The 12,777-nt window shown below is 38.6% G+C and overlaps 1 protein-coding gene across 1 annotated transcript in view; it reads left to right on the forward strand.

The window, feature by feature from the left end:
- INTS7 (integrator complex subunit 7) overlaps positions 1 to 12,777 on the forward strand; it is an 84,010-nt gene that overhangs the window by 52,759 nt on the left and 18,474 nt on the right. Inside the window, exons 9-13 of the mRNA XM_027565659.1 lie at positions 84 to 218; positions 1,542 to 1,639; positions 2,947 to 3,186; positions 5,065 to 5,202; positions 6,048 to 6,254. Coding sequence (XP_027421460.1) covers positions 84 to 218; positions 1,542 to 1,639; positions 2,947 to 3,186; positions 5,065 to 5,202; positions 6,048 to 6,254 — 818 coding nt within the window. The remainder of the gene's footprint in view (positions 1 to 83; positions 219 to 1,541; positions 1,640 to 2,946; positions 3,187 to 5,064; positions 5,203 to 6,047; positions 6,255 to 12,777) is intronic.

Consider the following 12,777-nt stretch of genomic DNA (forward strand, 5'->3'; position numbering starts at 1 on the left):
GATAAAAAATGAACCTATAGAATGAACTGCTTTTGAACTGTGTAAATTAATTAAATCTGCCCTACTTTTCTTTGCTTGTTTAGGAAATGTGGGTTCGTCCCCTAGATCCTCTGATTTAGTCAAATTAGCCCAAGAGTGCTGTTACCATAATAACAGGGGCATTGCAGCTCATGGAGTGAGAGTCCTAACTAATATAACTGTATCTTGTCAAGAAAAAGGTAAGTTTGATCAAGACTGATATTATGTATGAACTTTTAGATTGGAGTTTCACCAGAGTCCTGTTTGTATTTCGTTTTTTAATCCCTTATTATTTTTAGGCTGTGTGCTTTTATCTATTAGTCATCTCCTCCTGAATGTTCTGAGGGCAGATTTTCTCAAGACTACTTAATTCTTTGGGAAAAGAAAATGAGGACCTTGGGATTGGGAGTGCGGAACTGAAAGGTTGTATGGAGCACTGCCCATCTCCTCCTATGCTTTACCTTTGCACGTATGGTGCTGTGGATAGAGACTGCTTATAACCATCCAGTGATTATCAGTTTGCTCACTTGTTTAAAAAAAAAAAAACTAGAAAATTTAGGGGAGAAAAAGCATATGAAATTATTGAGAGGCTAAAGTAACAAATAGTTTTCACCTGGAGGGCAAATGAATTAACAGAGCAATGTAAATCAAATTGTCATGGAATTTATCTCTAGGTATCTATAGCATTAAATGACTTGCATAGTCAAGAAGGATGTACGTAGAAAATAATGCATATATTTTATTGTATTCTTAACATCTTTTGACCTAAAGAAATTCATGCTGGTGTTCAAAACCAGGAATGCATTCTGGATGTTTCATCTGTTTCAGTGCTTATTTTGATATTTGTTAAGGATCAGCAGTCCCTCTTATCCCCACTAGGCTTCAGCACTGCTTGTGACTAGTACCTTTGTTTTCCCAGCACCTTGATCTTCACCAGACATTGTTTGCCAAGCTCTTACACTGACTCAAAAGGCATTTAATTTGTTTGTTCATTCTGATTTCAGTAACTCAGTTTTTGGCGTAGTAATAAGTATTATCTACCACGTAACACAGAAAACCGCTCTGTATTCTCAAAGCTGACATATATTAATATTAACCTAAATGTAGTTTTATATATATGTATATATACATACACACACAGAACTTTAGAGAAATTTTAGCTCAAAAGTAGTGAAAAGATGATATAGTACTGGTATTACATGAGACATATAAAGGGTTTATTTCTTTATGATCTGACTTAAAACACTAGTAAGATAAAGTGGGATCTTGATTATTTCTAGAAAGCATTTCTACCTCAATAAGAAGGTTGCATCCTAGGTAAAAATGGACCTGTGTAATGTTAGACTAGTTTGGAAGATTTGACACACGCCATGTCGATACGTGGTTTGCTGTTCTTAGTATTCTTCCTGGCTAAGCCGTTTTGTATTTTCTCGTCCTGAATGTTTTTTCTTCTGTGTGCATTCTGTGTGTGTGTATGTCAGCTTCTCTACTTGACCATTAAAAACGCAGTATTTTCCCTCTAGACCTTTTGGCACTGGAACAAGATGCTGTCTTTGGCCTGGAATCCCTTCTGGTGCTTTGTAGTCAAGATGATAGCCCAGGTGCTCAAGCCACTTTAAAGGTGAACATCAGCTATTTTAATATAATGCCTGTTTTCACTGCCGGAAGTGTAGATAGCCAGTCTCTCTGTAAAGGGTCAGATAGTAACTATTTTAAGCTTTGCAGACAATGCACTTTTTGTCACAACTACTCAGTTCTGCTATTATAGGGAAAAAAATAGCTGTGGACAATGTATTTTTTTTTTTTTAAGGGAAGGATTAATGGTATGACTGTGTTCTGGTAAAATTTTATTTGCATAAACAGGCAAGATTTGATCAAAGTGCAAGAGTTTGTCAACCTCTGGCTTAAACAAATATTTGCCCTTGATCTTCACTTTCAAAGCTAGTATTTTGACTGTTGTTACTCCAAAAGACAGATGAAGTAAAAATTTGAGTTTGGCCTATTTTGCCATCAGTTGAAAGTATTTATTAAGTTGTAATAGATATTTATGATGGTCCTAGATAATGTAGGACTTCCCTGGTGGCTCATACGGTAAAAGCATCTGTCTACAATGCGGGAAGCCCAGGTTCGATCCCTGAGTTGGGAAGATCCCCTGGAGAAGGAAATGGCAACCCACTCCAGTACTATTGCCTGGAAAATCTCATGGACAGAGGAGCCTGGTAGGCTACAGTCCATGGGGTCGCAAAGAGTCGGACACGACTGAGCAACTTCACTTTCACTTAGATAATGTAAAGCAAAGTTAAACAGACAGAGCTCCTGTACTTTTGCAAGTTTTGTAATCTGAGGTAACACTGATAAGGTCACAAAGAACTAATGAAATTACTGCAGCGCAATTCATAACTGTGTGAGTGTATATTAGTTTATACAGTATAGAAGCCCTAGTGTTAATCCACTCACCGAGCTATCATCTTAGAGATAGTTAAACATTTTAAGGTGAAATGAGACTATTATTGGAGTTAAACATGAAAAGTAATATTTGATGGCAGAAAATAATTAAGAAAAGTAGGACTGAAAGAAGTAAAAGGCTGTTAGACACTGGAGAATGTAAGAACTGTAGCTTGTTTAAGGTATAGTTTGAGAAAAATCATGACTTACTTTAGCATGTTAAGAAAAGGTATGATGTGGTTATAATGATGAATAATAAAGATGCTGGTACTGTTAAACAGAAGCTGATAATCAAGATGTGGTGAAGGAAATAGGCACCGTGTGATTGGCAGATCCCCAGAATCCCTGTGGGACCACAGTACATTTTTTGTGCCTACCAACAACCTTCTTGATTCTTCCTAGTAATTTTAGAGAGTTACTTTCTTTAAAGCTTCACTTCATACCTTCTAAATGTAACTAGTCCACTTTCTATTCAATATGCAGATTGCTCTGAACTGTATGGTGAAGTTGGCCAAGGGCAGGCCCCATCTCAGCCAGTCCGTGGTTGAGACCTTGTTGACTCAGTTGCACAGCGCTCAGGACACTGCCCGCATTCTGATGTGCCACTGCCTGGCTGCCATTGCCATGCAGCTGCCCGTGCTGGGCGATGGGATGCTCGGTGACCTCGTGGAGCTCTACAAGGTGATCGGACGATCAGCCACAGACAAGCAACAGGAGCTTCTGGTAAACAGCTACTTTTCAAACCTCCCGTGGATGAATGGGTTCCAGTCTAGGGAGGATTATCAGTAATCCAAGAAGTCAGCAGGTTAAAATAATTAGCTAAGACCAGGAGCATGCTGAAGTGAAAATAGGGTGGGGACCTGGAGCTTTTTGGTGTTTCCATTTTAGGTATAGAAAGCCCTGTTTAGTTCACATGTAAAACAGCTTTCTTCCTGCTGCTGCTGCTGCTGCTGCTGCTAAGTCGCTTCAGTCGTGTCCGACTCTGTTCGACCCCATAGACGGCAGCCCATCAGGCTCCACCGTCCCTAGGGTTTTCCAGGCAAGAACACTGGAGCGGGTTGCCATTTCCTTCTCCAGTGCAGGAAAGTGAAAAGTGAAAGTGAAGTCTCTCAGTCGTGTCCGACTCTTAGCAACCGCATGGACTGCAGCCTACCAGGCTCCTCCGTCCATGGGATTTTCCAGGCAAGAGTACTGGAGTGGGGTGCCATTGCCTTCTCCGGCTTTCTTCCTAAGTCCTGTCAAATCAGCTTAGTGTAGCCAAAGCCTTCAATCTGATATTTTTGCTTACAAAGGACAAAATGAAACTGAAGGGTTTGTTTTTATTTTTTTCCTCTTTTCTACAAAGCAAATAAATAATGAACCAAACCCTGTTTTGTCCTTCCAAAAATATAAGTAAAATGACCTAGTGATATCAGCGACCATAAGAGGAATTAAATCAATTCCTCTTTGCCAGTCCAGGACCTCTTTAGCTGTTGAGGATCCAGTTTGGGTTTCACTGCAGTCCTGGCATTGGAAAAGGTACATGCTTAGAAAAAACCCAGAAGGCATGGAAGTTGTGTAATAATGTTTACTTGAAAGTTCTCCAGGGCTGAGAGTAGACTGCATGCTAAATAGGCATAAATTGGAATTAAGCTTCAAAGTAGCCTCTCCATATTGTTTGTGGTCATCTGATTATATGGCTTGGGAAAAAGCTTAATGAAATTACTTCCTCAAGCCCATTTTATGTTTAATCCTGCAGGGGGCATTATGTAAAAGATCGCCCCCTTCTCATCATTTGCTATCAGGAAAGGCTACCCTGATGTCTTAAGTGGCAGTGGTCGTGGAAATCATGCATTTATCACAGTATGTGTGGATCCTTGTATGTGTTGGCTTTGGAATACTGAGAAGCAAGTAGCCAAGTCTGCTTTTCATTGAAGCAGCATTGTCAATTAATGTTCTTTATCCCTTTTTTTGTTAGTACTATTTTAAAAACAACTTTAAATTATGACACAAAATATTCAAAAACACATCAGGAAAAATATGATGAGAGGTCTTGCATCCGTCACCTAGTTTAAGAAAAAAACGTTGCTAGTACAGTTGACCTGTACCTGCCTGTGTATCTCCCTGATGGTGTCTTCTTCCTTCCTGTCAGCATAGGTAACCACTATCCCAAAACTGATGTTTGTCATTCCCATATGTATTGTTCTATATTTACTGCCTTAGTATATTTCCTACATGATATGCAAGATTTTTTGTATGTTTTAACTTTATATGTTATCGTACTACATGTAATCTTTTGCATTTTGCCTGTTTTATGTGAATCTATATTGATTCTATATTGATAAGAGTATTTCTGGTTTATCCATATCACTGCTCTATAGTTTTTCATTGTGTGATTATGTTAATATCATAGTTTATCCATATTAATGGGCATTGTTTCTAATTATTTGCTGTTATACACAAAGTAATGGAATAAAGTGGAAATTTAGTAAGTGTCAAAGGAAGACAAATGTTGTTCTTTTTCAGTAGGCTCTAATTAGTTTTTCACCCTTCTGGGTAAAGTTATCTATAACATTGGGTAGAGTTAACAATTTCCTTGACTTTGTTCTTGCTTGGTGTTAGGTGAGCTTGGCCACTGTGATTTTTGTAGCCAGTCAGAAAGCACTGTCTGCTGAAGTAAAGGCAGTAATAAAGCAGCAGCTTGAAAGCGTTTCCAATGGATGGACTGTCTACCGGATTGCCAGACAGGCATCCCGAATGGTACGTACTGTCCTGCGGGAACCGGGTTGTGAAAAGGGCAGATTACGAGCCTTTAGGTTGTGCGATTGTTCCTCCTAGTCAAAACTAAAGATGAAAGTGGAAGTACTTTTTAGTCATGGGATTAAAAGGTGATGAAGGAAAGGACCTAATTTTTAACATACACACATGAGAACAATATATACATTGTTAGGGAGAGATTCCACGGGAATTCCAGAAATAGGAGCTTCCGGCTGTAGGTTGTTAGCAGCGCCTTCAGTTTATCGTGTGCTCTCGGAAACACAGCTCCTTCCCACTCGTGTTTCTGTCCTCCCCTTTCAGCTTCCCACGTCTTTCTTCCCTTTTTCTCCCCCACCTTATCATTCCTATACTGGGCAGGACAGTGAGCATCCCTCACCCCCAGGCATTAACAGGCATTCACGTCCCCCCTCAAATCCCTCCCTCTCCGTCAGTCATTTCCAGGGGGCACAGTAATACTTGATGGAACTTGACTGGACTTCTCCCCACCCTACTAAATAGCTCATACGAAAATGACATACAATAAGGATGTATACTTTCTAAATCTTGAACTAGAATTCTAGACCCGGGTTATAGATACCACCATTCGTTTTCTCTTTGGAACTTTTTGGTACAGAACTTCAGGCATTATGTTACGTAAAAGCGGCTCAGCATATTTTCTCTGAAGAGCTACTTTGACGGAGACTCACACAGTTATATAATGTGAGGAATGATTGCTAAAACTTTATCCAGGGTTTGAATTTCTCTTTTAGCTGCTACATCAGGCCGTTCAAGTGAAAGAATCTCATCATGCCCCTCATTTCTCCCTCCCCCCACTTTTTTTTTTTTAGGGTAATCATGACATGGCCAGAGAGCTTTATCAGACTTTGCTGACTCAGGTTGCCTCCGAACATTTCTACTTCTGGCTGAATAGTTTAAAGGAGTTCTCACATGCAGAACAGTGCCTCACCGGGTTACAAGAAGAGAATTATAGTTCAGCACTTTCTTGCATTGCTGAGTCTTTAAAATTCTACCACAAAGGGATTGCTTCCTTAACAGTGAGTGCGCTTAATTCTCCTTTGGTGATGATGACTTGTGAGAATGGTTTCTTTTTTCTTCTGGGGCTATTCTCTTTTAACCTTGAAAAATTTGCTGATACACATGTATTTGGCAGTATTAAAATAATGAATAGGACCTGGAAGTAGATCATTAACCCCTCCCCCACTTTTTACTGTTCCTAGATTGATGAACATTTATCATTTTGTTTGTATCAAGTATCAGGTACACATGTGAAGAGAATTGCTGAATCCATGCAGGAGGGATAACTGGAGGTGGGATCCCCCCTTTCCAGACTCCTATGAGTAAGACCCCAACCTGGATCACTACTGTTGTCAAATGTGAACCCTCCACCCCATCTCATACCTGGCAGCTACTTACTAGAGTTTCTTATTTTGTAAATAAAGAAGAAATTATCTAGGATGCCAGTATCTCACCTTTTATCCCTCTGTGATGTCTTCCCATTCCAAATTAACAATCAGCCAGCTACTACCATTTCCATTTTTTTTCCTGCCAAGAAAGAAAGAGGGGTGCAGAGAGAGCAGATCCTTAACATTTTCTTGAAACCAGTCTATTTCTTAAGTAAGTACCTGTTTCCTAAAATGTGCGTTTTATATATTAATGCAAGGACTTTTTCCCCTGAAGAGTAGAAAGTTTGTGTAATCACCATTAAGCATGTTTAAAGTATTGTCACTTGACTTTAAAAATTATATGTATATAGATGGGGCCATAAAACTTTTGGTATCTGTTTTATATTTATCACATAATCTAAAATGTTTTTAATAGTGGGCCATTCAAAGAGAAGTGTTGCAAACAGAACAGAGAACAAACAGATGTCACAAGACAGACTGTTCAGATAACTGTGGGTGCATATCTTTTGAGGAATGATTTTAGGGGGCTGGGATTGATTGACTACTGTTTTAAAACAGGAATATAGGATTGGCTCCCCTCCATTTTAAGGGGTAGCACTGACTTCTGTGGTTCTCTTCCCTTGATTATCCTGGGAAAAGATCGTTGTTGCCTATATCCGGCTAATAAATACCTCAGAAAATCTAAAAGTACTGTTACTGGCTCTAGTCAGTAGAATTATTTCATTTTCTAGTTGATGTGGAGCAGAAAATTGTTAATCACTTAGTACAGTGAACAATAGGAACTGTGATACAGGCTAACAAAATAGTGAGGCAGGTAGCATTAATATTATGGAAAAAATCTTATCGAATACTTAATAGTCTTAATGATTTGTGTGGTATGTGTGTTTAATGAGGTTTGGCAGTAATTAAGAAGTGAATTCTGATGTAGGAAGAAAGCAGCCAATTGACAGACAAAAGAACCTTGTCTTAGCCTCTGTTCTGCAATTAACACATTGTGACCTAAGGCAGGTTATTGATCTTCAAATCATCTTTTGAAATGGAGTTCCTTTATTCAGCAGACTGTAAGCACTTGCTATGTGCCAAACACTGCTTTGAGGATAAAAGAATCAGGAAATAATTCTTCACTTGAGAGCAGTCTCAACAGGAAGGAAGTATAAGCCTTAACAGTCATTTGGAACTTCTCACATTTCTGATTATAAATGCTATACTATCACGGTTTTGAGGTTGGTTTTTTTTTTTGTTTTTTTTTTTAAGATTTTTAGAAAATTTGTTTATTTGACACGTGTGGATTTGATGATAGCTTTCTGTCTTTTTAATAGAGATGATTTGAGCATGTGCTTAGTTGCTCATGCTCATGTCCAGCTCTTTGCCACCCCATGCACCGTTGCCCACCAGGCTCTTCTGTCCATGGGATTTTCCAGGCAAGAAATGCAGCAGTGGGTTGCCATGCCCTCCTCCAGGGGATCTTTCCCACCCAGGGATCAAACCTGGGTCTCCCACATTGCAGGCAGATTCTTTACATCTGAGCCACCAGGGAAGCCCAAGAATACTGGAGTGGGTAGCCTATCCCTCCTCTAGGGGAACTTTCTGACCCAGGAATCAAACTGGGGTTTCCTGCATTGCAGGTGGATTCTTTACCAGCTGAGTGACCAGGGAAGCCTAATTGCCCTTTTGTTCCTTGATACATGAATGATCTAATTTGAGGTTGTCAGCTGTGATGATTATGCTTTTTAAACTTTCTTCAACCAAACTAAACTGTGCTTGTTGGAGGTGCTATAGCAATGTTGGGTATTTGATTTCCCAGTAGATTGGTTAATGATAGTTACCTTGCTTCTTAGGAATAAAATTCATAAAAAGTGTTTGTATCAGCTTTCTGTGCTGTGAAACAAATTACCACAAATTTAGTGGCTTAAAACAGGACCCATTTATTATTTATTGTTTTACCATTTGCATGAGTCAGAAGTCCAGGCGTGACTTCACTGGGTGCCCTGCTCGTGTTGTCACAGAGTTGCGGTCAAGGCGTCAGCCAGGGCCAGTCTTGTTTGGGATTTGGGTGCAGGGTCCCCTTCTAAACTCATGTAATTGTTGGCAGGATTCATGTCCTCACAGCTGTGAGACTTGTGGAAGCCTCAAGGCCAGAAGGAACATCTCTTACCTTCAAGACTGTTTTAATGGACTTAGCTGATGAGGAGTGATCTACCCAGAATAATCTCCCTTTTGATGAGTATAAAGTCAGATCATTGGACCTAAATTACATCCTCACAATCTATTACTTTTTCCATATTCCATTAATTAGAAGCAAGTTACAGGTTCTGTCCACACTTTAAGGGAGATTACACAAGTTGTGGAGACTGGAATGGGAATGGGAAAGCATGATTAGATGAACCATTGTAGCAATCTGCCTACAGATGGTGGGTCTTTATTTTTTACTTTATTAAATATTGAATAGGTATTATATCTATATATTATGTAGGGTGTATAAAGATATCAAATATCCAAGTATAAACTTATATGCAGAGTACATAATGAGAAACGCTGGGCTGGAGGAAGCACAAGCTGGAATCAAGATTGCTGAGAGAAATGTCAATAACCTCATATATGCAGATGACACCACCCTTATGGCAGAAAGTGAAGAAGAACTAAAGAGCCTCTTGATGAAAGTGAAAGAGGAGAGTGAAAAAGTTGGCTTAAAGCTCAACATTCAGAAAACTAAGATCATGGCATCTGGTCCCATCACCTCATGGCAAATAGATGGGGCAACGTGGAGACTGTGGCCGACTTTATTTTTCTGGGCTCCAAAATCACTGCAGATGGTGATTGCAGCCATGAAATTAAAAGACGCTTACTCCGTGGAAGGAAAGTTATGACCCACCTAGACAGCATATTAAAAAGCAAAGACATTCCTTTGTCAACAAAGGTCCAACTAGTCAGGCTATGGTTTTTCCAGTGGTCCTGTATGGATGTGAGAATTGGACTATAAAGAAAGCTGAGTCCCGAAGAATTGATGCTCTTGAACTGTGGTGTTGGAGAAGACTTTTGAGAGTCCCTTGGACTGCAAGGAGATCCAACCAGTCCATCCTAAAGGAGATCAGTCCTGGGTGTTCTTTGGAAGGACTGATGCTTAAACTGAAACTCCAGTACTTTGGCCACCTCATGCAATCAGTTGACTCATTTGAAAAGACCCTGATGCTGGGAAAGATTGAGGGCAGGAGGAGAAGGGGATGACAGAGGATGAGATGGTTGGATGGTATCACCAACTCGATGGACATGGGTTTGGGTGAACTCCGGGAGTTAGTAATGGACAGGGAGGCCTGGCGTGCTGCGGTTTATGGGGTCGCAAAGAGTCGGACACGACTGAGCGACTGAACTGAACTAGCACTCAGTTTAGAAAACGGGACATTACCAAAGCTTGTAAAGTTCGTGTGTGCCCCTCCATGCTCGTGTACCTTTTCCTACCTTACAAAGGTAACCACCGTCCTGAATCTTTACATTTTTAACATGCTCTGTTTTTAAACAAGGTACTGTTTTATGCTGCTTGTTTTTGAATTTTATATGAAAAGAAATAATGTGTTTTTCTCTGACTTGTTTTGGTTATCTAAATTATATTCCTAAGATTCATCCATCTTGTTCCATAAAGTTATAGGTCAGTTTCACTGCTGTATATGTCAGTTTATTTTAATGTTAATGGAAATTTTTATTTTTTTTCCATTTTTTTGCTGCTAAAGCATTACTGCTATGAACGTTCTTGGACATATTTTGATGCACCTATGAAAAGATTTCTCCAGGACACTGATTTTAAACTGGGGATGATTTTAGCTCCATTTAGCAATGTCTAGGGTCATTTATGGTTATCACAACTAGCATTTAGTGGATAAAGGCCAAAGATGCTGCTAAACATCCAACAAAGCACAAGACAGCTCCCCTCAAAATTTGAGAATTATTCCAAAATGTCACTAGTATACGGAGGTTGAAAACCCTTCTCTAGAGCAGTATACCTCAATCAAAACTGTGTATCTGCCCCCTGCTCCAATTTAGAAATATGTGAGGATGTTTCTGTTTGTCCCAGTGATAGAGTGGTTGGAGAGACTGCTGCTAGCCTAACCGTCATTGACTGGAGATGCTGAATTTTCTGAAATGCTGAGGATATTCCTGCTCCTATTAAAAGATACAGATCTAAAGTACTGCCTTGGAGTAGAATTGCATAAGTTATGTGCATCTTCAGTTGACTAGCTGATACCAGGAGTTTTTCCATAGTAGTTTTAAATTTACAGTATTTCCAGCAGGGTATAAGAGTTCTTGTTACTCTACATTTTCCCCCTTGGTATGTTCTGGAAGTTATGATTGGAGTAATTAATACAATTAAACTTTATATATCTGCATATTTGAGTTGCTTATTATAGAACATAGTATTTGTTTCAGATGTGCAATAGAATTTGATATTTTATCTGTTGTGAAATCACTACAGTTAAGTCTGGTGATAGTTAAAATCTGTCACGTATATAGTTACTAATTTTTTTTTTCTTGTGAAGAGGACTTTTAAGATGTACTATCTTAGCAACTTTCAAATATTCAATATAGTGTTTTTAAAACTTGTTTTTTCTTCCAGTTTTATTGAGATATAATTGACATAAAACACTGTGTAGTTTAAAGTGTACAGCATGATGATCAGTATACATCATGAACTGATTATCATAATGGGGTTAGTGACCATCCATGGTCTCATATAAATACAACATTAAAGAAATAGAGAAAATAGCTTTTTTTCTTGTGGAAAAAACATGTAGGATTTACTCTTGTCTTTCATATATATCATACATCTTATGTACATTTTATCCTTAAAACTTACGTATACCTGGAATTTTGTACCTTTTGACTACCTTCTTTCAGTTCTCCGCCTGCCCCCACCCCCAGTCTTCCACCTCTGGTAGCCAAAAATTTGATTTTTTTGTTGATTTGTTAAGTATAATTGACCTACAAAACTCAGTTCCTTATACACTATACACTGATTCAATGTTTGCATATATTTAAAAATGGTACTGTGATAAGTCTAGTTGGCATCTGTCACCATAAAAATATATTACATAATTATTGGCTGTATTTCTCATATGGTACATCACATTATCTGTGGCTCATTTATTTTGTGTCTGATAGTTTAGACCTCTTAATCTCCCTTGTATGTTTCATCTTCCCACCCTCTTCCCCTCTGGTAACCGCCTCTTCTCTCGGTCTATGACTCTGTTTCTATCCAGTTATGTTTATTCATTTGTTTTGTTTTCTAGATTCCATTTATAAGTTAAATCGTACAGTATTTGTTTTCCTCTGACTTTTTTAGCTTAGCCTAATATCATCTAGGTCCATCAGTGTTGTTGCAAATGACAAGATTGCCTTCTTTTTTTTATGGCTAATATTCCATGGTATATGTGTATGCTGCATCTTCTTTATCCATCTGTCTATTGATGGGAACTTAGATGCCCTCCATATCTTGGCTGTTGTAAATAAAACTGCAGCGTGACGGTTGCATAAATCTTTTTGAATTAAGTGTTCTTGTTTTCATTGGGTAAAAACACAAAAGTGAAACTGCTGGAACTTGTAGTTCTATTTTTAATTTTTTGAGGACCCTTCATACTGTTTTCCATAGTAGCTGTGCCAGTTTACACTCCTGTCAGAAGTGCACAGTGTTCTGTCTCTTCACATCCTCTCCAACACTTGTTACCTCTGGTCTGGATAATAGCCATTCTGACAGGTGTGAAGTGATATCTCATTGTGGTTTTGATTTTCATTTCCATGATGATTAGTAATGCTGAGGCCATCTATGTGTCTTTGGGAAAATGTCTATTCAGAGCTCTGCCTATTTTTTAATCAGAATGCTTTTTTTTTTTTTTACTATTGAGTTGTAAGAGTTTTTAAATGTATTTTGGATATTAACCCCTTATTAAATACATGATTTGCAAATATTTCCTTCCACTCAGTAGGTTGTCTTTTCATTTTGTATGTTCTAAATACCAGTTTTTTGTAGGTAATATGAATTGCACATATCTTTTCATTCACAATCACTCTAAGAAATGTTTTCCCTTCAAGTCACTCCCTTTACCTTTCTCTACAGAAATCACTTTTGGTTTCTAAAATTATAGATTAGTCTTGGCTTGTTTTTCAT

Source organism: Bos indicus x Bos taurus, chromosome 16, assembly GCF_003369695.1.
Source record: "Bos indicus x Bos taurus breed Angus x Brahman F1 hybrid chromosome 16, Bos_hybrid_MaternalHap_v2.0, whole genome shotgun sequence".
Taxonomy (NCBI): Eukaryota; Metazoa; Chordata; class Mammalia; order Artiodactyla; family Bovidae; genus Bos; species Bos indicus x Bos taurus.